This window comes from Triturus cristatus, chromosome 10 (assembly GCF_964204655.1).
Source record: "Triturus cristatus chromosome 10, aTriCri1.1, whole genome shotgun sequence".
In the NCBI taxonomy this organism is placed as follows: domain Eukaryota; kingdom Metazoa; phylum Chordata; class Amphibia; order Caudata; family Salamandridae; genus Triturus; species Triturus cristatus.
The window spans coordinates 672,006,593-672,030,729 of NC_140593.1; the positions used below are offsets into that span (position 1 = coordinate 672,006,593).

Genomic DNA, 24,137 nt, shown 5'->3' on the forward strand with positions numbered 1-24,137 from the left:
AATTCATGCAATTTCAGATTTTCTAGGAATAGTAAGCACCATCTATTTGTTGTAGCCTTTTCTGGAAGCACTGCTTCAGGAATAGACCATGCTTCATCCATTTTAATATTACATAAGGTCATACATATTGAACTTGAGACCTTGGCATTAAAATCACCTATGATAATTGCTAAGAGACATTCCTCTAGTTGACTGATCAGTGCTCGAAAAATCCACTCGCTATGGCGAGCCAGATTTGATCAGGTTGAGCTATTTTTAGGGCCTACTTGCCCGTTCCTGGCCAGCTGACAACAGGCGTTCTACTTGCTCACAAAGTGAATGAGCAATAATGATGCCTTTAAAACTTATCTTGTCACATTTGCTCAGCTTTCAGAGACAGTGGTCAAAAGTCAGTTTGTCTTCCTACATTTACTTTCTTTCTGTGACTGAAGTTAGAGGATTTTGTAAAAGTGAACTGTGTAACAATCATGCTATGCAAAGCATGTGAAATTAAACGCTGTAAGATTTAAAAACTAAAATAGCTAATAAGTGAACTGTTCAAACTTTTCAAATATATTTCGCTAGTTATGAAGGCACATTTTTGTAATTATGTGGTGGAAATAAAAAGATTTTTATAGGATCAAAACAAATCAGAACACTTTATTTGGTGATGTGCAAACGTTAAATATTTTTGCTGAAACCCAATTTCCAAACATTGTTTATGCACTATACGGTTTTATCAGTAAAACTACATGTTAGTGGGGAAGTTTTGTAGCCATTTCAATTGAAAATGTGCCATCTGTAAAGGACAGTGCTCTACCACATCATACTTTAGTAATATATTCATGAAAAAATTGTTTTTAAACGTGAAGTAGGAAATATTCCTGCTCCTGTCCAGATGACAATGCTATTAGTGAACTAAGAGGCAAGCCAAGGATCAATTGTACCCTATATGTGGGATAGGTTCTTATTATACATGGAGCAAACATTTAGTCTAGTAAATATAAAGGTTTTTTTTGTTCAGCAGAAATAGTGAACTTGCATATTTGAAGGTGCTCTCTTATGTGATAAAGAAGAAAAAGGCGACTCCATAAGACAAAATATTTGCCTAAGATCACACAATTTGAGACTAGTTCACGGGTCAAGTACATTTGTATGATTGTACGATTGTACGAGCCCTGCTGATGTTATGGGCAAATGCAAACATAGAATTAACTAAATTATACTGAGGCGTACCCGGGGAAAATACAAATTTACCAACAAATGAGATAACCCTTCTCCATCATTAGATATGGCCAACTTTAAACAGAGGGATGAACTAATTTTGTTTATTCCAATTGATATTATTTTCAAGCAGAATTGCAGTACCTCCACTAGCATGGCCCTTTGCAGAAGGTTTTGCTGCACATGAAAGAATAAAATTATTCTTATAAGTAAAGTCAGTACAGTCACACGTTTCCTGCCGACATATGATGAAAGGGTTAAAGTATGTTACAAAATTCAATTTCAAATAAGATTGACCTAGGTCCGCCATATTCCAGGATATCAATTTTGCCCCACGGGTTAGTTATGTAGCACCTGATACTTTGCATTGTTACTTGCACCGTTCAGTGGGCCTGCTTCCCAACTCCAATTAGTTAACTCATCTCCCTGCTCTAGTGCCTGAGCCCTCAGGTCCTCCGCCTCCACAACATTTATAGCTCTCCTACCTAAACCTCTACCTACAGAGATAGTGATGTCCTTAGGGTTAACAAGCCCCATCGATACTGGGTCCTGGAACTTATGCTGAGGATTCAACAAAGGACTATTACATCAATTCCCATTTTCAGGAAATAATCTACGTTCTGCAGGATCAGCATTACAATATTCTTGGACCTAAACCTTACTCTCGAGCTAGGCAAAGGGACGGAGTAATTTATATAGACATTATCAATATCTCTACTTGATACCAGTCTCAAGGACTCAATTTCCAGTAAAGTTTAAAATGAAATGTCTAATAAAGGACCCAATTCGTGATCGAACAAAATGACAAAAATCTAACATATTTGAAGTTGGAACTATATCTGGACCCTTCGGGACAAACTTTCAAATCATTAGACTGTGTGTCAGATCTATACTTACAATTATGTGTAGAAGGAAAAAAATGGGTCTGCGTCCCCCTTAAGGGGTCTATCTGTACTTAATTCATGCTGTAGAGGTGTATTTCCAAGGAAAGGAACATTTGGTGCCATCTCCAGACTCCACTCCACCAATGGGATGCCCGAAAAGTTTACTTCAACCCCTGTACCCCCATTATTCCCTAACCCTCTTTTACAACCTCCGTCTCGACGGACCATATCCTTAGTCATGTGAGTCCACCATTTGTTGCTGCAGCACCTCCACCTCATTAGGCATCATAATAGGAATAGGATTTTTTTGTGGATTGGGCACTATACCTTGAGGCAAGGGAGCATAATCTGGCATTGTAGTATTTATGTGGTAATTGGGAGTCACAAAATCAGCAGCTACGCTTGCAAATCTTTGTTTTTTGGTTTACGTTTCATAATATGTCGTTTATTTTTTCTCCTCCCTTTGGCCATGTTTGTCCTAGGACTCCCTGATGTGGCTCTCCCCCCAGCCCTTATTACGTTTTGCAAATGTGTACAATCCTCTTATGTCAGGGTTTGGGGCGGCTGATCCACATAGGTACTACTGTACCTCGCGGATACTTGTCCTAAATGACTGGTTATTTGGGCAATATACAAACGAACGGGGTATCGGGTAAAGACAGATTGCACCAAATCCTTTTGGTCAGGTCAAAAAGTATCAAAACACTTAGGGTGCCTAGGATCCTGAGGTTAAATACCCCTAAACCTCCTTAGGGCCAAACGACCCTATGACTTTCAAACAATTCACTGTGATCCAGCACTCCATTAAATTACTCAATAATCGTAAAATATGACTGTCCATACGGCAGGTGTTACTTCAAAAGATTCTTTCTTTATTAGGTTCTTCTTTTCTTCACAAATAGCAAAGGTACATACAACGTAGCCAATGTAGCCGACGCGTTTCGTCCAAAAGGACTTCTTCAGGGCTACAACAGACAAATACAGAATATTTTTACCCACATAGTTTACAAAAAATATCACTAAATATATACATACCATTAAAATATCATGTACTTTTCTTTAATACATATATATGCATTTCCTATATACAATATTGTTAAAAATACACCTGGTGAAGTTCTGTAACTCTCTATACATATTACTCTGATCATCAAACAATACAAGATAAGTTCTCTAGAAATCTACACCTGCCAAAGAAAGATGTTAACATTTTTTATAAACATTTTATCTTCCAGTCAACATCAATTCTTTAGATAAGAGTCCAACTAATGGATCGAGTGAAGGCATGAGGACAGAAGCTGTAGTTAAATCTATTTTTTCAAATAGAAACTTGAATCTATTTTTTCAATACAGACTTAATTCTATATTATATCTCAGCATTTCTTATCAGTCTAGTCAGCATTTGACTAATTCTTACCAATTAGAGTTGGTTTTAGATATGAGACGAATGACTTTCTATTCTCCTCCAAATCGGGAAAAATTAGTGAGTCTTCTTCTAATATGCCGTACTAGATCACGCACCTTTTTCAAATGAAAGAGAGAATATATATATATGTGTGTATTAGCCTACCCATCAGATGATATGTTAATCACTGGGTTAGACTTCTTTTAAGATATATGAAAAGCCAACAAGTAACTTTATTATTTTGTATGGTTTGAGTTTCTTCTCGTTATTTAAATAATTAATCACCATATGTAAAATCCCTAGAAAGATCCACAGGTCAATTTTCTTTTTCGTGAATTGCACCAAGTTGGCTATCCTAATATAAAAGAGAAGATAATGCATGTATCCCATATTAACACTGTACAAGGGATTTTATTAAAGTTCTCCATTCAAAAAGACACATACTGCAGACAGTGCCTACCTACCTGATTGTTCTACGTTTAAATATTCTGATAATGTTGTGATTTCTTATTCTTCAATTGTAATTCACCCTTATACGGTTTATATCTGTGGATTCTAGGGAAAATGTGAAAACCCAAATTAGAGGTATTGTTAACACTAACTATGGTCTGATCTGACACAAGAGTCATAGTTTTCATAACTAAGTTCAACCCAGACATGTGTTAAGGCCTCCTATTACTTCCTTTTTGTCTCCAGATTGATCCCAAAACTAATGGCTATCAATCTGTTAAGTTTAAGTAAAGAAGACATTCCGTTTATGCAGATTTTTAACAGAGCTCTGATGATTGGTTGTGCTGTGTTGTGTTTTGGATTAGAGCAGTACATTCTGACAATTGTACCTTTCTCTGAGCTGAAAATGTCTCCGTACTTAAAAAGATAAATATATGATTTACAAATTTGAGAAAGATGGAGTTCTATGTAGTTTTCAGGGGTGAGAAAACTTAGATTTGTGTGTCTTTCATTGCCAAGGCTCGGTCTGTTCCCCATTCACTTAGTTCTTTGTTGACAAGCTGGTTCTCAGGGTGAATCCTTTGTTCCTGCCAAAGGTTGTGACTTTTTTCCTCCTGGGTCGTTCTGTCACCCTCCATTTCTTCTATCCACATCTCACGAAAGAGGAGTAGAGAGTTCATCATTGGGATCCAGACAGGACTCTCAGCTTTTATATAGACAAGAGGCGAGAATTCCATGTGAGTGACCTGCTGTTTGTTGGTTATCTTGGTGCTGAGAAGGACAAGACTATCCAGAAAAGACCACTTTCCAGATGGAACATGCTACACATAGATATCTTTAATACATTTACCAAAAAGGATCCCTTGCCGACATCCAGGTCCATTCTACTAGGGCAAAAGACCTGCCTCATCTGCTTTGCCCATTTGTGTCCCCATGCTGTACTTTTGTGGAGCAGCGACATGAGATTTGGCTCACACCTTCACCAGACATTACTGTCTCGACTCTGAAGTCCCTAGGGATGGTCATTTTGCCAGATCAATGCTGCACAACTTGTTGCGGTGACCATCTACGCAAACCCACCATCTTGCGAGCATTGCTTGGGTATTAATTCAAGATGATGAAGAATCTGCAGGTAGAAGTATCTATCAGAAGAACAAGTTACTTACCTTCGGTAGCGATCTTTAAGGTGGATACTCTACTATAGGTTCCTCACTGATGCGACAGACCGAACGGGTAATCCAATTTCTAAATTCTTAGCCGCAGGGTCAAAACATTTTTTTGAATGCGGTGGTCTCATCCACATATTGCGGCATGCTTCCTCATTGGCCACCTTATCCCACCCTGGTAAGATGGTACGACCAGGGCGGATTCGACCGCAATTAATGGGGGAGTTCTTAAGAGATATTCTTTCCTGGAAAAGAGTACATCTTAAAAAGCTCCCTCCATTAATTACCAGGGTGGAATAAGGGAGCCAATATTAAAGCATGCCAAATTACGTGGGTGAGATCACCTTGTCCAAAATCATTTTTTGACCCAAAAGCCTTTTCAATAATTTAAGGACAAGGAGTTGGGAATAGGAATTACCCGTTTTGTCAATAGATTCACCACTCTCGTTGTGATATATAATGTGTCTCAGGATGGTGTGGTGTCTAAATCCTCCCTTTCTCTTACTGTGATCTGATGATCCTCTATGATTCTCACTGATCCTGCCTGCCTCCCCTCCCGCTTCCTTGTTCTGAGAAGGAGTTTTAGGAACGACAATAAGGTCCCAGTGTAGATTGTGGTACACTAAATAATTTTTTTGTTTCCTCTGAAAGTGGGGGAAAAACAGCCTAACTGACATCAGGGCTCTGAGGTGGCATTTTTATGTCTCCTGTGGAGTCATGTCTGGGGTGGAACCAGGTGTTGAGATGAAACCAAGCACCTCCTACCGGCTCAGGAGAGCTGTTTCAACTTTTCCAGATCCAATCTGGCACCTGGATTAGATTCTGGAGATGAGGAATCTGCAAGTAGAATATCCACCAGAAATATTGTTAAAGAAGGTAACTTGTTCATGAAGTCCCTCCCTTTCCTACAAGAAGAGTACAGCCTAGGTAATGACCAGGAATTAAAGTATACTCAAAGGGCCGATTGACTATGAGGGGTTATTAAGAAACAGCCCTACGGATATACCCTCTTCGCTCATTTTAGACTATCTGTTAAAATGGAGCAACTAGAAGGATGTAGTCTCAAGGCTTTATATAACTCACATTCTCTAATCCCCTAGAAGAAAATTCTGCAACTGATAAGGCAAACAATGCTGCAGCTTGAGAGTACAAAATAATATTTGACTAAACTATTGTTATCATATAAATCAGACTTGAGAAAGGCAAGACAGAAATTCTGTGATTTTTAAAATCCTCAAAGTGTTACTGATCACCATCAAAACTGTGGAGAACAGGCCACTTTGGGGACTTTCTTGGTTGACAAAATTGATTGTTTCCGAATAGTTATACTCTGGTACTGTCCAATGATACCTGCCTCCCGGACAAACATATGGAAGACACAGAGAGACACTTCCAAACTCACACTTGTCCGCTCAGCCACATGAGTAATCCATACAAGACCAGTTTGGAAATATCCTACAGGTCTGCTCCCCCATGTATCTGACGATGAATAACATGCAAAATGGCCTTTCATCATGCAAACAGAAAAGTGGACACCCTAGTGCCTACATGTATAGTGGGACTAAACTTTTTGGGGTATCCCATTCTAAACACAGCGGGCTACGGGAGGGGAGAATGGGATATGGTGGACATAGAGAATGGATCCTTAGACATAGTTATGAGCCTGTTTAGCTGTGGACGGCAGCTCTGGCGGACAAGCATAACACGTGGGAATAACTGTCATCAATGGCATATCCCTAGCCTATGGGTTGTGATGTTTTAATATTATACCTAGTTAGACCATTCTTATTAGATTTAATATGTTCAGGATTCTACATATCAGTTGGTTGTTGGAGACATTTGTCCCATTGACACCTCTACTCTGTGACTGTATGTTTGGAGATAATCTAATCTGATGTTTGGTTGTGCTGTGTTGTGTTTTGGATTAGAGCAGTACATTCTGACAATTGTACCTTTCTCTGAGCTGAAAATGTCTCCGTACTTAAAGATAAATATATGATTTACAAATTTGAGAAAGATGGAGTTCTATGTAGTTTTCAAGGGTGAGAAAACTTAGATTTGTGTGTCTTTCATTGCCAAAGCTAGTGAAGAGGATGGGTATGTGTGCTCTCATACTAGAAGACGATACTGTGTATAAAACAGAGGGTTGGCTAACATTGTATGTGTGGGAACAGTGAGTCAGGTGATCTGGTGGGGTTGGAGTCAGTAGCTGTCAAACAAAGGGATCCACCCTCGTGAAAAAGTAAGGTAGTGTTCTTCCAATCTGGTGTGTCTCCTAAATAGATGGAAAGCACACAGCTTTGTTAAAATACCCCTCACGCACCAAAAGGGCCCTTGATGGCATGCTTCATCATTGGGGTCTTCTCGTCCCGCTGTGACCTACAACTACGAGAGCGCACTGGTTTTTTGACAATACTATGTGTGGTGTAGTGATGCGAGTGGAAGGGTCAGGAGTGAGTGAAAGTGATGTATGATTAAAAAATATCTGGCTCTACGGAAAAATAATGTAATGTTCCTATGAGCTGATATTATTAAAACTGGACAATAAGATGGAAGTGCTATGCTTTAATGGGCAGTACTAACTGTGTCAACATGTTTCGAAGCTCTACCCTGGCTTCTCATCAGGACCTAAAGGAGATTCCTTCTACACTCAGAATTTATAAGGATGAAACGTGTGATATTATGAGTTAAATACTACTTTGCACACATAACATTATACATGCATTGTATACTATACCCCAATAGGTATTATGGCTGATATGGCTTTTTTCATTAGCCCAACAATTGCCTCATGAGCCTGAAAAACGAGTGGGGAGGAGCACCTATAGTCAAACAGTCGTCAAGGTTACCTCCTCACCTGGCTATTACCTCCTCGCGGCTCCGTGGAGTCAGACCTTGTAGGGTCAAGAGTGTGCCAAGGTAGTGTACTGAGTGTGTTAGTGAAAAGGTTGGGTGTATTCTGTGCCAGGGAAACACAGTGAATTTGTTATGTATTGTGTTTTAGGGCTGGTCAGATTTTTGTTACTGTAGCAAGGTGGAGAATATGTGGTAAATGGGATATTACATCATTGGACGAAATGCTGTGATATGACTGTTGTGATATATTGGACCTCCTGAGAGGCTGATGAGTTTGGCTTGAACTCAGTCTGGTGAGGAACTTGTTAGGGGCTGCCGTCATGCTGGAATAAATTGGTATGCTCATACGTGCACTGTGATTTACTTACTGCAACATTTTTTTCTGACTCTGCGAAGGATGATAGTAGACTTCTTCACAAGCTGAGGTATTCGTGTCCTCATTTTCACAACTGTCTTTTTCTACTAGTGTTCAGCAAAAAACTTGAAGAATATTTCAGAACTATTCTACTATGCTCAAAAGGCTGTGCTCCATCCGACTGCTCCCTTGTATGACCCAGAGGAGAAACAGGTGAGTAACCGATGGACTGCCTTTGCCTGCAGAGCATTTCCGGCAAATTCAATTATATGCACTGAGGTGAGAATGACCAACCAGAGAGTACGCGATAGCAGGTGGGCCGGACTTTGAGGCCGAGGGTGTACGGACCATATGATGGCATTATGGATTGCTAGTAATAAGACTCATAAGAGCAAGACTCTTTAAGCCCTAGGTAATAAGGCAGTTGCTGTCACAATGCCCTGAGTTGTCACTCTCCAGGTTATTGGAACTAAGAAGTTTGACTATTCTATGCAGACATTTGAGAGCTTTGTGTGATTGATATTGCATGTGAAATTGCATTTATATAGCACTTACTACCCCTAACGAGGCGTTCATTGTGCGTTTGAAAGTGCCGTAAGACATTCATGATTGGTAAGTGTGGGTTGACATTAGAAATTTGCAGGGCCTTTCGACTGAGGTCTTTCTGATTAGGCAGTGTTTATTAGTGCAGATGCAGGCCATAAGCTTCCAGATGGTCAGTTGTAGTTCAGTCGTCCAGACGATCAGGCCCTTTTTGGTATTGAGTACTCCTGCTCACTCGAACCCAGCTACAGATGGGGCTGGCCTGATTTGAACAGTTATTGCTTTTTTGTTTTCAGTTGAAGCAGCAGTGCGTCCGGGCCCTAACGTGCATCTTTAACATCTCTGATCAAGACAACAACCAGATCCTAAGCGACGATGAACTCAACTTCTTCCAGGTAAGAAGGGAATAGAAAAGGACACTGAGCATTGCAGTAGGGGTGTTTGAGTGATAACTTGTTCTCTGGACTTAGGTGGTGGCTCACAATGATGGGAATAGTAGGACCATTCACCTTAGTTGCAGCTAGAAGACCTATTCTTCCTTTGTTGCTATAGGCTTCTATGGTTTGATAAAGTGTATCATTTTCTATCTTGGGAGGTAGAAGTCTTGCTTTGGAAGCCCTCTGGCCCCGCAGGCACTGGAGGATGTAAAGTCGGTGGTGCAGAAGAACACGACAGACGGAGTGCGTGAGGGTGGACTGACACTAGAAGGTAAGGTCATGGAAGAATTGGATTTGGAACTTGCATGTATATTATATCTGCATCGTCGTCCAAGCACCAAGATTTCTTTAAATATTAGGGCTCTGTTTAGGGCATAGTATCTCCAGTGTGAAGGAGAATCAAGGCGTTTGTCCATAATTATGCCATAAGTAGATTTCTTACTTGATGGTGAAGCCTGATGGTTTGTTTTCTTGCTCTGTTGGCAGGAGATTTCCATTGTTGTGGGCAATATAGGTTCATTCCTGGTACAGTAAGTGCCATATTGGCACACTAAGTAGTGCCAGGCATGATTTAGGGCACATGTTTTTGTACTGGGAAAGTGGTTACTATTACTGTATCTTTTCTAGAGGTGAATAATCATTGGACACCTAATGGTCGAATAAGGCTCTCGAACAAGAACCGTCTGATTTCTGCACATTGCTGATATTCATGACGTTTGCATTTCATAAACTGACTTCATGTAGGACAAATGCTACTGTTAGTTTGATTGTCATAATGATAGAAAATGTGTATTGTCTTTTCCATCTTTTGAAATCAAATGTGAAAATAAGTAGGCAAAATATCAGTTGCAGCCTCATTGTTTTAAAGAATACAGTAAATGTTAATATTGATGATAATTCAAGTATGGGATGGATGGTTGAACAATTTGAAGTATTTTTGGGGTTCCCCAGACATTTTGACAATCATTTTGCATGGTATAAAAACTGCATTGAGGTCTACCACTGGAAATCTGTGTTAGCTGCCTTTTTCCCCAACTTTTTAGGAGAATCTCTGGACTAAACTCTTGTGTTTTGTCTTCATTTGTTTAAGTTGTGGCGTCCCCCAAGGTTCCTCACTGAGTCCCACCCTGTTTATCGCATACATGGCTTCTCTGGCCACCCTGGTCAGAGCCCACGCTATGAACATCATATCATATGCTGACGAAACCCAGCTCATACTCTCCCTATCCGCTGACCCTACCAACACCAAAGCTAACTTCCACAGGTGTATGACCAGCATCATAAATAAGAAAAGAGAGGAACCCCTTGTGTCTGCCAAGGGAGTAGGGTGCTATTGACAAGTAAAAAACAAATAATCCCTTGGATATACAAGTAACAAAGAGCTCTACTTACATTAGTCATATATTTATGTGAATGCAATAAAACAGCCCATGCAGTAGACTCCCATAGACAAAGAAACAAAATGTTTTTGTTTATATTATGACGGCCAAAAGTTATCACAAAAGTTCCTTTTTATTAAAAACTTTTACATATTGCAATATTTCATAAAAATCATCACTCATGCTATAAACCACAAATTCATATAAAATTATTAAAAACCTTCAAAGAAACCCCACACATATAGTACAATAAAGCAACAATACATTACATAACATAAAGAGAAGAGAAAATTAGACAATATACTTTGTCATTTCCAAAACATATCCAATGGAACACTTTAATAACTAGGCCTGGATACATGGTTTCTTTTGGTATCTACAGATCCAATTACTTCCACGGATTAAGTATATGATGCGTTTCGATGGGTTTTATTGATAATCCATCTTTTTCAAGACCAGCAATCTTTTGCAAGTCTCTCTGTAAAACACTGTGGTATAACCCCCTTTCTTTATTAAAAAAATAACTTGTGGACACATATAATCTCTCCACCAGCTCACGGTCCTTTCAAAATGAACTTCCGCTTCAACACGAATTCTATTTCTGATTCTTACGATCAGTATTGCCTTAGTGTTCTTCCCCGAATCCTGACGCCCAATAAATCACTACTCCCTCTTAATCTGCTGTTACTTTCGTGGTTGTTTTGAACTTTATATTATATTGAAATGCTCGCTTCCTACAGACGCTACCGTCGTCTTTCATTAAACAAGGCGAGTGGCCATAAAATCCTGTGCCTCCTACGTCTTATGCACTCTTAAGGAAGTAGAGTATCGGAGCCGTAATGGTTCTCCTTTGACCAGCATCACCAGCTGGATGTGCAACTGCCTCAAGCTCAACACTGGAAAAACAAAGGTACTCCTCTTCGGGAACAACGCCAATCTCTGGAGTGACACCTGGTGGCCAGAAGAACTGGGCCCTGCTCCCACACTCTCGGACAACGCCATGAACCTTGGCATCATACTCGACAACAGGCTCACCATGAAAAAGCAGATTTCTGCAGTATCCTCAGCCTGTTTCTTCACGCTGCACATGCTCCGGAAAATCTTAAGTGAATCCCCATCTGCACTAGACACACCGTCACCTAGACCCTCATCACCAGACGCGGACCACGGAAACACTCTCTACATAGTCACCACTCGGCTACTAAACAGACTACAAACCATCTAGAACACAGCAAGCCAGGATGTTTCTTGACCTCACCAGACAAGTCTGCATCACCCCCCACCTCAGAACAATCCACAAGCTCCCCGTACACAAGAGATGTCAGTGGAAAAAGCTGACCCATGTCTACAAGGCCCCACACGATGAAGGACCAGCCTACCTAAACCACAGACTGAATGTACACCAACCCGCTAGACATCTGCACGCCGCCGCCCTCACCCGCACTCCTTGGTACCTCTGAAGCAGGAGCGGCTTCCGCTCCTTCTCCTATCTGGCTGCAAAGACCTGGAACAGCCCCCCCTTCCTCTCTGGATCTCCCCCCTCCCTGCAGGATTTCAGAAACGGACTAAAAACCTGGCTATTCGACTGATAACACCCAGTAGCAGCTACGCCCCCCTTCCCGTGCCTGGATACCCTCATGGGTGATGAGCAGCGATTTTCAAATCCTGGTTGATTGAGAAGGCATGCCTTTTCACAGTTTCATTTTTCCTAAATTTGACTTTTCTATGATTTATTGCACAGCCACATTCTCACATGTTTTTTTCCTAATGGACCTGTGACTTTACTAATATTAAACATATAAAAAAGTGCCATTCCGTCTTACGGTCACCTTCCCATGTATAGATCTAATAACGGAACCAGTGTTACGGAGAATCGAAGCATTTGCTCTATAAACATGCAGTAGGTAGATTGCTAACTTGATGCTGAAGCTTGGTTGTTTTATTTTCTTGTTCTCTTTGCAGGATATTACCATTGTTCTAAGCAATGTAAGATGAGCAAATCAAGACTACGTGCTTGCATGACGCCTTGTTTATAAGGGAATTGGTCACTGAATCAAGTGGAATGAAAATGATGGGCCTGATTTATAAAGGGCCTCTGCACTCGTGGTGAAGGACCTGCAGTCATGGGAGAGTCTCCATACTCAGGGCAGATCTCTGCAATCTTTCTAATTGGGGGGATTCCACCCCGAGTGCGGAGACTTCTCCACGACTCTGGGGCATCTGCCAAAAGTGTGGAGGGCCTTCATGAATCGTCCCGAAGTCGATAACTTTGGAACGTTGTCTGAAGGAACCATTTGTAACAACCTTTTCACTTACTCTTGTCTCATAAAAGGTTTCCTCTTCCTCAACACCCTTTTCATCCAGAGGGGCCGCCATGAAACTACATGGACCATCCTGCGGCGTTTTGGATATGATGATATGCTTCAGCTTACTGATGATTATCTCTATCCTCAGTGAGTACTATTTGTCCACTTAAATGAGTCTCATGAACCGCAGTGCCATTCACCATTGTTTCTGACATTCATGGCTGATAGGCATACATTACCTCTGGATACTATAAGCACTCCTTACTCTGTCACCTCATGGCACCCCATTAGGTCTACCTACCATAAGTACGCCTTTCACCACTGCATCTACCTTCCATGAATAACTTCCACACTAATGCCCTTTCCTGCTTACAGTACGGCTGATGAATGAAACATACATACCGACAGTTGTTGCTGGAGATGTTTGAAAGTGGTGAGGTGTAAATACCTGCCCCAAACTGCATTAAGAGAGCAGTTGAACCCCAGTTACTCCATAGGAGAACCGGAGAATTCTCCATCCCATTCTTTTAAAGGATGGGGCTGTAGTCCATGTAAGGGCTTAATCTTTACCAAGGTTGGCTACAAAGCCATATGTTCTGGATTGTCATGAAATTCTAAAATGTGTTCATGTTGTGGTATGTAAGACTAGCCCTTTCTAGTGGCTTTAGCGATTCATCCACTCCAAGTAAACGTTAAAAGGGGTGGCAAACTTGTTAATTTTCCCAAAAAACGGACTCAAAAACAAAGGTGTGTGAGGCTGTTAAAACAAGCATTTGAAAAGCCAATGGATCTGACTTTTGCTCAACAGATCATTTCAGGACCTGTATGCATTATTTGTTATGTAATATTTTGCTTCATTACAGCAGGCTGATAGAATGGAACAGGTTGGGGGGGAGGAAAGGGGGGCTAGTGCCCAAGGAAAATCACTAGGCCTGGGCAAAATTTCCGTTCCGTTCGCGGAATTTGCGATAATTTGGCATTTCCGCGTTCCGCGGAGAGCGCGGGAATGTCAAAATTTCCGCATTCCGCAGCTTTGCGATAATTTGGTTCTTGCTCGCGCTGTAAAATAATACATTCTCGCGCGATCGCCTTACCTGAATCCCCGCGTTCGCCGACAAGTTTTCCCGATCCGGTCGCGTTCTCCATGAGATGTTGTATTGTTTTAGCCATTTGCGCTGTCTCGCCACAGTTCGCATCCGCAGTGACGTCATGCGTCGCGCGATCACGTCTTTTTTCTCGCGATAATGCACCGCGAGACAACTGAAAACAAGATGGCCGCGCCCGCAAGCAACCACATGGGTAAGTTGGCGACCCGCAACCATGCACAAAATCTCGCGAACATGCCGGAAAAAAACTTCCGCATCTTCGCGATATTTCCGCTTGTTTGCGGAGATTTTTAACACTTTCGCGATAATTTTCGGAAGTCGCTTTCGCAAATTCCGCCCACCCCTAAAAATCACTGCCTTAACCGGTCTCTCACTGCCTCCTGGAGAGATTAGTTATACATCCCCGCTCATGCATCGCTGATGACACTCCGGGTGTGAACAATCTTTTCTCTCAGTGGGAAGTGCTAACTACATCCTTAATTTAAAAATAAAAATGTACAACACTTTTCATTGGGTTTTCGAAAGCATATACAACACTGTCAAAAACAGCGCTTAAACTATGCTGCATGTACATTGTAGCCGGTGCTCTGAGTTGTGAAAAATGTATTATCCATCAAGAAGGAGGCTGACCATGTAAGCCATCTATTAAACCCAGATTTTCTTGTGTTTCTCTGGGCAGCCATGCAATTTATACATGGGTTTTTCCACCTAGACACAATAGTCCATCTTGTATGTCCATTCATGGATAGGCGACGACTGTACTGTGAAGAATCCCATTGCAACTAAGGATCTCCCATAACGGCTCCCTCCCCATTCATCCATCAGCCCTAGTAAGATCAGCTTCGGTTCGGGTGTTATTGTCCTGCCTTTAAATTGTGAGTGTGGTGCAATTGCTTTTGTATATCGAAGCACTCCCATATCGTGTGATAGAAGGTGCCTGGGGATTGATGACATTTCAGGCATTGTGGATCTGAGATGCCCTTCATCCTATGTAGTCGTGTGGATCTATAGTATTGTAAAGATCAATACAATTGTGACTTGGGCATTGAATAAGTGTCACCTCGATGCTGGAATGTGCACACTTACTTCCCCCTCCCAGATTACCCCCCCCCCCCCCCGTTTAGATCTACCAATATTGTCCCACATGTGGAAATCCCCTAGTGCCTCTGTGTGCTTAAGCCAGCTCCTGACCCGGTCCTGTTATCGCTGTTCGGACACCATGCCACCTGATCCATCGTAGTGCTTCATGACAACATCTAAGATATGTTTGCTTGGCACGTGGAAGGGATGTGGGTGTTTTGGAACTGTAGAGAAGATTGAAAACTCAAAGATGTTCAAGAGTGCGGATTTCTGCCAATATGGAGGGATTGTCTCGTACCACAAATAGCCAACTATTCATGGAGACCAGGTGGCTAGCCCAATAATATAACTGTATACCTGTGATTCCCAAACCCGCATGGTATGGGTTCAGAACGCATTTTCGATAAGAGATGTAGTCTGACCTCTGACTCCTAGGAATTTCACTGTGACCGCCTGCATTGTGTGAAAAAGGAGGGCGAAATATAATGTGGGTAGTTTTTAGAGGAGTCTGGGCAGCCCCTTCATCTTAAATAATGCTCCCCTGCCCGCTGTATTTAACGCATGCTTCTCCCAGTGGTCCATGTCCATCCATACTCTGTTTGATAAACGGGAGATGTTCAGGTTCATGCCTGTTGTTGGGTGATGGTGATGTGTATCCCTAGGTATTTGAAGTGCTGAGTCGCCAATCATATGGGGTAGGTGGCACTAATGTCTAGTTGTGGGTGAGTTAAAAGAATGTAAGTGGATTTGGGCAAGTTCACGGTGAGACCGTATGCATCTGTGTAAATTTCGAACATTGATAATAGAAGGGGAGAGAGCTTTCAGAGTCGCTAATAAAAAGTAGGCGGTCATCCGCATTCAGGGACACCCTGCTCTTGCGTCCGTGGGGCCTGCGGAACCCGCTGAACTGAGCGTCATGTTGAATCCACTCAGCCAAAGACTCCATAAAGAGGGCAAATAGGAGCGGCAACAGGGGGCAACCCTCTTTTGTTCCTCGTTCAGTGTTAAAGGTCGGGGAGAGTTCTCCGTTCACTCGGACCTTTGGCCCTGGTTTTGCATATAATACTTGGATATAGTTGCGAAAGAGTGGACCAAAGTTCATATGCTCCAGTAGGCGGAACATGTATTGCCAGTGGACAGAGTCGAAGGTTTTTTCTAAACCAATGAATATGAGGGCCCTGCGTTCGGTGAAGTGTGTAGACAGAGCAATTGCATTATGTAGGTATCGAAGGCAGTGACGAGTGCTTTGCCCTGGCATAAAGCCATTCTGGTCTGGGTGTACTACTGTTTGGATCGTCTTTACCAGGCGATTGGCTAAGAACTTAGCTAGTATCTTGGTATCCATGTTAATAATGGAGATGGGTCTATATGAGTCACACTGGAGGCTTCTGCGGTTTCCAGATTACTGAGATCATGGCCCCTCGTAAGTCATGTGTGAGCTCCCCCGATCTCAGAGAATCATTTTACATGTCCAACAGCGGTGAAATCCAGTGTGATGCACGCTTTTTGTACAGTGCCAGTAGGAAACCATTAGGGACGGGAGTTTTCCCAGCCGGAAGCGTCTGAATGGCCACCTGAATTTCTTTGGCAGTCAGTGGTTCCTCCAGCGCCCTTCTGTCTGTGTCATAGAGTTGGGGGATGATCAGGTCTTCGATGATCGGATTACCCTGCTCGGCCACTGGTATTGGGCATTTCTCGTAGAGGGTAACTAGTAGGCTGCAAATTCCTGCACTGTGAGATGGGAGGATGTCACTGTGATCAGGCATGGGGCAACCCGGGCTTCCTGTTCCCTAGCCAGTGTAATAGTTTCCCATCCTTATCCCTTAGTTCCTAAAGCTTATACTGGGAGCCAAGGTGTGTTAGGGATGCTGTATCAAGCAATTTCTGTCTGAGGGCCTGTCTCTTCATCTCTAAGAGATGCCATGTGTGCTCATTCGGAGATTCTGTGAGTGTCCCTTCCACACTATGCATTTTTCATTCCAGGTCCTTGATATCCCTGTTTTTTTTATCTTTTGGCTACAGATTGATAAGCTAGTATCTGCCCCCTAGGGGTCGCCTTAAGGTCTTCCCGAAGAATGGTGGGAGAGTCTACTGTGTCTTTTGTTGACGCTGAAGTAGTCAGCGATTTGTTAGTGGCAGAAGTAATCGAATGTTGGGTCTAAGAGCACCAGGCACTTACATGCTACTTTCCAGATTGTCTGTGTTTTGAGAGTGAGGAGTACCAGGGCATGGTCAGTCAATATGGCTGGCAGGATACGGGATTCCACTAGTGTGGTGGTATCTGTTGAGGGAATGAGCAGATAATCTATGCACGAAGAGGAGCTGTGTGGTTGGGAAGAAATGTTGTATTCCCATGTGCGAGGATGAAGCAAGTGCCAAGTGTTGACCAGCACCAAGGACGTGGCCCAAGCTGCCAGGTCTATCGTTCTCTGTGCCGAGTGGTTGCTGATGTTTAGCTGGATGTTCATGACAGATTTGAAGTCTCCGACAATTAACTTCCGGCCGATAGGGGACTGCAACAGCACCACTTTGAGAGCTTGAAATGTACTTTTAACCAACGTGGGTGATGCTATTGTCCAGTGCGTAGCCTCCATGGCTCCACTGATAACTACAAAGTGGCCCAGGACATCACCGTGAGTTGTGGAAACTTGCAGCGGGAGGCGTTTGTTTTGGAGGATGGCCGTCCCACAGGATGTTAGTGTGTAGCCGTCATGAAATTCTCTGGTGTAACCACTGTGCTGTAGGAAAGGATAATTGTTGCCTAGCAGGTGTGTTTCTTGTAGTAACACTATGTGGAGAGTGGCACTTAAGGTACTGAAATGCTGCCCCCTTTTAATCTGGTTATTGAGGCTATTTACTATCCATGTAAGTGCAGTGACCGCTCAAAGTGCTCATCTTGAAGGTTGAGAGAAGGTGCGCACGCAGTAGGTATGATGGAGTTGTGCAATGTGTGGCTTATACAAGAACAAATGCTAACTAAACAAAAATATAAATTCAAACAAAACAATGTCCCAAATCCCCTGCAGTACAAACACCCCGCCTCCCCACACTGCTACCCCAGAAGCATCTATCACCCTCCCTCAACCATAGAATAGGTGGGGGTTTAGTAATCTCGGTCCAACCCTGGCCAGTTTGGACTGATAACGCATAAAGGATATAGTGGTGCTGCGAACGAGATAAGATAGAGTTGCCGGTTTGGTCATTTTACAGTGCGACAGGCCCGCTGTAGCACAGATCCTGATGACGATAGGGGCGACTCTGCACACGTGAAGCATCAGGACCCGAGCTGTGTCTTCCCCTCTCAGAGTCACAAGGTAATCTAGAGCGGGAGTCGCAGCGCTTCAATCTTGTTGACTTTGGGCATACTCTTGGGTGCTTGCTTTTAACTTTGTTTTCCTGAGGAGCATTTGGTGTTGTTGAGTGGCACACTGGATCATGAGCATCTTGGGACCCTGTTGCTGACGCTATGTATTTATTTTTCTTGGCCTGTGTCTGGGAGGGCTGGGGCCTGTCTCAGCCCATGTTGGTGGCAGACTTCCCATCCATCCCTCGCACGGGTTAGGATCCAAAGTTATAGCTGGCTCCTTGCAATGGCGATGGGCAGTAGCATTGCGATGAGCTCCAAAGACAGTGTAAGGGAGCACCCGGCGCCTGGCCCGCTTGCCCGAGGGCAGCACGAACAGCCAGCACCTCCAGGGGTAGCTGTGGTGAGGTGATGGTCCAAGCAAGTGTGTCTTCTCCATGAGCTCCCCCTCCACCGCCACACAGTCCTAGTCCCCTTGTCTTAATTAGCTCAGCAGTGTGGGTTCCAACTGGGCAGCATGAGCATCAAGCGCTCCAGGAGGCTGTGGGGCCCTCCCTGTGGTCTCTTCTCCAAGGCTGCATGGCAAATCATCTATCTTCAGGTGGTGGGTGCTAGAGGGCCTAGGCAAAACCATAGAGCAGCACAACCCCTCCAGGCAACTCATCATTGCATACCTCACCACCCCTCTGTTCTGGTCCTCACCGGCCCAGCGAGGGGAGGGCTACTCAGCACCCTGGTGGCCAGAAAGAGCACCATCAACGGAATACAGCTCACTGTGCCCCAAACTCCTGGCGCCGGAACCGCTCAACCGGGCCCTTCCGCACCTGGATCAGTATTGCCCGCTGAGACTCCTTACCTCTTGTGGCTTCAGTCGCAGGTACGGGGGAAAGGACCCCAGCAGAGACTGCCGGCAACTTCGGTCGCTATGGCCCGGATCGGTGAGAAGGTGGTAGCAGGCCGCACCCTCCGGGCGAGCGTGGCGGCCCTCTTCAGCAGCAAATGGCACGCTGCTGCTGCGGCCCCAGACCCGGAGGGCTCCTTATCTGTGTTGGCTGGGGGCAACGGGGCTTGTCGGCATCAGGATGTTGCTCGATCCGGGTTGGCGGTCTGCCATCTTGGTTGGTCCGTCCACAACCCTGTTTTATTAAAAAAAAATAATAATAATACGGCACAAGGAATATTTTCAACTAGCAAATCTCCCTGACAGATATGCGTGACACTAACAAGATGTCAGAAATCCAACCATTGAAGTCCCTCTGTGCAACACAGAGACAAGACAGGTCATCACATCAGCCAAAGCCAAGTGCTATACCAAAGTCATTAGCGAGTCTTCCAACAGAAGCAAAACATTCTTCAAGACAATCAAGTGTTACGTCAACCCCATGCCTCACCCTCCTACCCCGCGATCTACTTACAAAAGCAATGTCTTCAGCCTCTTCTTCAGTATAAAGAGCACAGAAGATCTGATAGCATACTGATAACACCAGATCTGCATTTCCTCTTAGACCTACCCCTTCTCATAGCTTCTGCAATGGTCATCTTTCAAAGCTCATTCTAGCAGCCCTCACCAACATACTTGAATCACAAAGCCACTTCCTGTGAAGATATCTTACCCTTGTCCTTCATCAAAGCTCTCTCCAGAGAAGCTCTACTACAACTACTAACCATTGTTATTGTCTCTCTCCCTCGCAGCTTCTTTCCAGAAGCTTTCAAGTAAGGCCAGACCCTCTCATTCTAGATGAATCCCACAACTAATGATTACCGGCCCATCATTCACCCTCTCATCTCCAAGAGCATGAATAAATCAGTTTACGCTGAACTCCAAGTTTACATAAACCCCAACGTCTGTTGCATGACTACCAGTCTTGCTTCAGATCATGCTGCAGCACAGGGACAGGCACATTTTAGATGACTCCTTAGTGGCCAGAGAATAAGAGGACCTCTTCACTTCTCAATCCGGGCCCCTACCTTGTCCCACCAGTGATATCAGTTCACCCAGGGAGGAAGGGGGTTGATAAGAAGAGGGAAGAATGGCCTTGTTACCTACCAAGCAGGTCTGGCAGCTTTCTGGGCAGGGCATCAAAGCAGACTACGCCCAAGTCTGGCCTCAGGGGGCCACCTGTCTAGTTGGCAACAAAGTTGATGTTTCCAGTGTGAGCCCTACCCCAGCTGCTCAAGTTTCAACTTCAACTACTCATGCAATGTATTTACAGTTGAAGCCCTCACTGGGGCTGCTTGAATCTAGCACCCACGCCCAAACCTTAAGCTAGCCACGTCAATTTACTGCTACAATCTTGTCCCACTGCGTGCCTTGCCTGAGTAGCCCTCTGTACCACTTCTCTGCTCTTAGGTCAGACCTGTCTGGCAGAACTGCACAGTGCAGACAGGGGTCCTTGCTGGCTTGTGGAAAACACCTGAGAGACACAACTATACACCCCATCTCATCCCACCAAAGGAAGCACAAGCGAATGGTCCCAGGCTTGTAAACGTCTCAGGTGAACTGCCTAGTCTTCACCTAGGTTATGGAAGCTTCCTCTTGAGATGCTATGTTGTTAGGATTTCTGATGGCAGGCCGGAGCCTCAGTAACAGGAAACCGCCATCTTGGCTGGTGAGGTCCACACCTTATGGCCTCTATGTTTTTGAGTGAAGCCCGAATCAGACATGTTTTATCCTATGCAACATCTGATTATCTTGAGAGAGTTATGCCCCTACCCCTATGGTGCCACATTCTGCCCTTTGCCTATAATTTGAGAGCATGAGTCCTGCACCCTGCATTTGCTGCTTCCCTCCTTTGTCACCCCTTGGGTGGGCTAGCCCTTTCTGTGGGTTTTTGTATCTACACCTTTCTCTTCCTATCCTCAGGTAGCATGGTCTGCAGCTGCCGCCCACAACCTCCCCTGCCTGCCAACCCAGGCCCTTTAAGCAGCATCTAACATAGCCACCTCAGAAATGAGTAGTAGAGACAGAGTGGTATCAGAAAAGTGTACACCACAAACCAGTCCAAGCAGGCTCTGCACTTGGCTAAGTCTTCTTAATTTTCTAAAAGAATGTCACTGCTTTTGAGTACCGGTTATTAAACCATTTATAGAAGGGCTTAAGTGTATTATCCATCCAAAAGTACCTCCTACTTCAACATGGAATTTAAATGTTGTATTCACATGACTGATGGACCCTACTTTTGAGCCCCTTCATTAATGTGCATTACAATACTTGTCTTGAAAGTGGATACCTTCAAGTTCATAAACATAGTGTGGTTCTACTTACTAACCCCAAATTCTTACCCAGGGTTGTTTGGCCCTTCCACATCAACCAAACAATTGTTCTACCTGCCTTTTTCCCAAAGGTAGGCTTTAGCTGAAAGAGTGCTCCACACACTTGATGTTAAAAAAAGCACTCATGTACTATATTGAAATAACTAAGCGATTCAGAAAGACTAATCCGCTTTTGTTGCTTTTAGCACACACACAAAGGTTCTACTATTTCTACAGCTGGTATTGCAAGATGGATATTTAAATGTATGCCGATCTGCTATGCCAAAGCTGATCACACAGATCAGTGCCACCTTGAGCACACTGTACATGAAAAAAGGTAGCCACAGTGCCATTTTTGGGTATTATTCCTATTATGGATTTATGTAATGCTGCTACTTGGTCAACACCACACCCTTTCACTAAACACTATTGTGCAGATGGACTTGCACAACAGCAAGTCATAGTTGGCCAAGCAGTTTTAAAGGCACTTTTCCAAACATTTGCATTTTCTGTTAACTAGCTCCCACTTTTTGGAGGGAACTGTTTTAATTTTTTACAGAGCATGTATATCTACAGCCACAAACGGAAAATGTCACTTACCCTGCAATCATCTGTTTGTAGTGCTCTAGATTCACATGCACCCTCTGTGCTTCCTGGAAGTTGGGAATGATCACAGTTTTTTCTCCCACTTTTACCATATCTTATTCATTTCATACAATTAACACACTCATTCTAAATCACTTAGCTCCACTATTACTTGTCCTATATGTGCGAAAACAATCTGAGGTGGAGCCATTGTACTGATACATTCTGGGTCAAAGGAGGAGTCGCAACATATCTTGTGACTCAAACATTTTAGAAGGAAAACAACTTGGAAACATCTAAAGCCGACACTAGATGGCAGTAGTGGGCTAAGCATGTGAATCTATACTACATGCTATAAATGGATGGTTGCAGTGTAAGTATCATTTTCCATTCTCTACTTAGTCACCATTTTTGTATTGTATTGTAATTGCATTTATATATCGCGTACAACCCCATAAGAGGCATCAAAGCGCTTTTTCGGCGAGTAACACACTACTCCGGAACCCATAAAGGATTAGTGGTTAATTAGTATAGTGAAAATATGAAAGTAAGTTAAGCGGTGGATATCTTAGTCAGTTATTTGTATTGAGAAGGATAGTGGAGGGATAGAAGAGGGCAAAAAAGGTTTGCATTTATATAGCGCTTGCTACCCTTGATGGGGTGTTGAAGCACTTCTTCTGAGAGTAGCACGCTATTGCAGACCCCATAAAAGATTAGTGGTGTATTAGTATAGTGGAAATTTGAAAGTAAGTTGAGTGGTGGATATGTTAGTTATTTGTATTGAGAAGGATAGCGAAGGGGTAGGAGAGGTAAAAAGATTTACATTTATATAGTGCTTGCTACCCCTGATGATATGTCGATGTGCTTTTTCGACGAGTAGCACGCTACTCTGGAACCCATAAAGGATTAGTGGTGAATTAGTATAGTGAAATATTAAATTAATTTGAATGGTGGACAAGTTAGTCTTTTATTTGGATTAAAAAGGATAGTGGAGGGATAGAATGGAAGAATTTCGATTTTATTTTTGTTTGTTTATTTTGTAGCTTATAGCGGTAGGAGGAGGCTTGGGATGAGTAAAAGGGAGGTGGAGGGGATGAGTAAAAGGGAGGTGGAGGGGAAAGCGTCTGAGGGAAGGTTCAGAAAGGCTTGTTTTGGAGGATCGTAATAGTAAAAAGTGGTATGAGATGATGCACGGAGGGGTGGAGTAGAGAAGTCTTGAAAGGGTTGTTTTGGGAATCATAGTAGTGGTGTGGGGTTTGGGATGAATGAGATAGTAGAGATAATGAATACATTGATAGAGGTATAGGGTGAGAAATAGGGTAGTATTTTGGAAAGAGTAGAAGAAAGGTTTGAGATGACTCAGAGAGTTGAGCTAGAGGATATATTGAGAGCGGTATAGAGTGAAAAATAGGGTAGTGCATTGGATATGCTGAATTAGAAGAAACGTAATAAATAAGTAAAAATAATAAATATATAGATTTTGTTTCTGCTTCTTCACTAGGATTACACCCCTTGCACCAGTGTTTGTCCCAGACTTTTGTTATTCTGTTACTGAATTTGCTCAATCACTTCTGCTTGAAGGAGGTTCCAAATATAATTTGCTACCTTTTTCTGAATTTTCTTCCTCTATTACTAATTTCTGAATTGGCCTGCCATAATCTTCCTCCTCCTGCAGGATCCGGGTGCCCCATGACTGCTCTACCGAGTTTAATCACTTTGGTTATCAGTTCTTACAGAGGGTCTTTGAGAAGTACGACCAAGTAAGTAAAGGTGGGCAATGGAGCAGGGGTTCCTATTGCTAGACCTATAAATAGTTTGCCCCTCTC

At 43.2% G+C, this 24,137-nt stretch overlaps 1 protein-coding gene across 2 annotated transcripts in view; it reads left to right on the plus strand.

Annotated features, from left to right (window-relative positions):
- Positions 1 to 24,137, plus strand: part of RHOT2 (ras homolog family member T2) — a 332,445-nt gene that overhangs the window by 206,962 nt on the left and 101,346 nt on the right. For both annotated transcript variants that reach the window (XM_085628143.1, XM_085628144.1), the window contains exons 8-12: positions 8,431 to 8,532; positions 9,159 to 9,257; positions 9,462 to 9,570; positions 13,011 to 13,131; positions 23,987 to 24,071. In XM_085628143.1, coding sequence (XP_085484269.1) covers positions 8,431 to 8,532; positions 9,159 to 9,257; positions 9,462 to 9,570; positions 13,011 to 13,131; positions 23,987 to 24,071 — 516 coding nt within the window. The remainder of the gene's footprint in view (positions 1 to 8,430; positions 8,533 to 9,158; positions 9,258 to 9,461; positions 9,571 to 13,010; positions 13,132 to 23,986; positions 24,072 to 24,137) is intronic.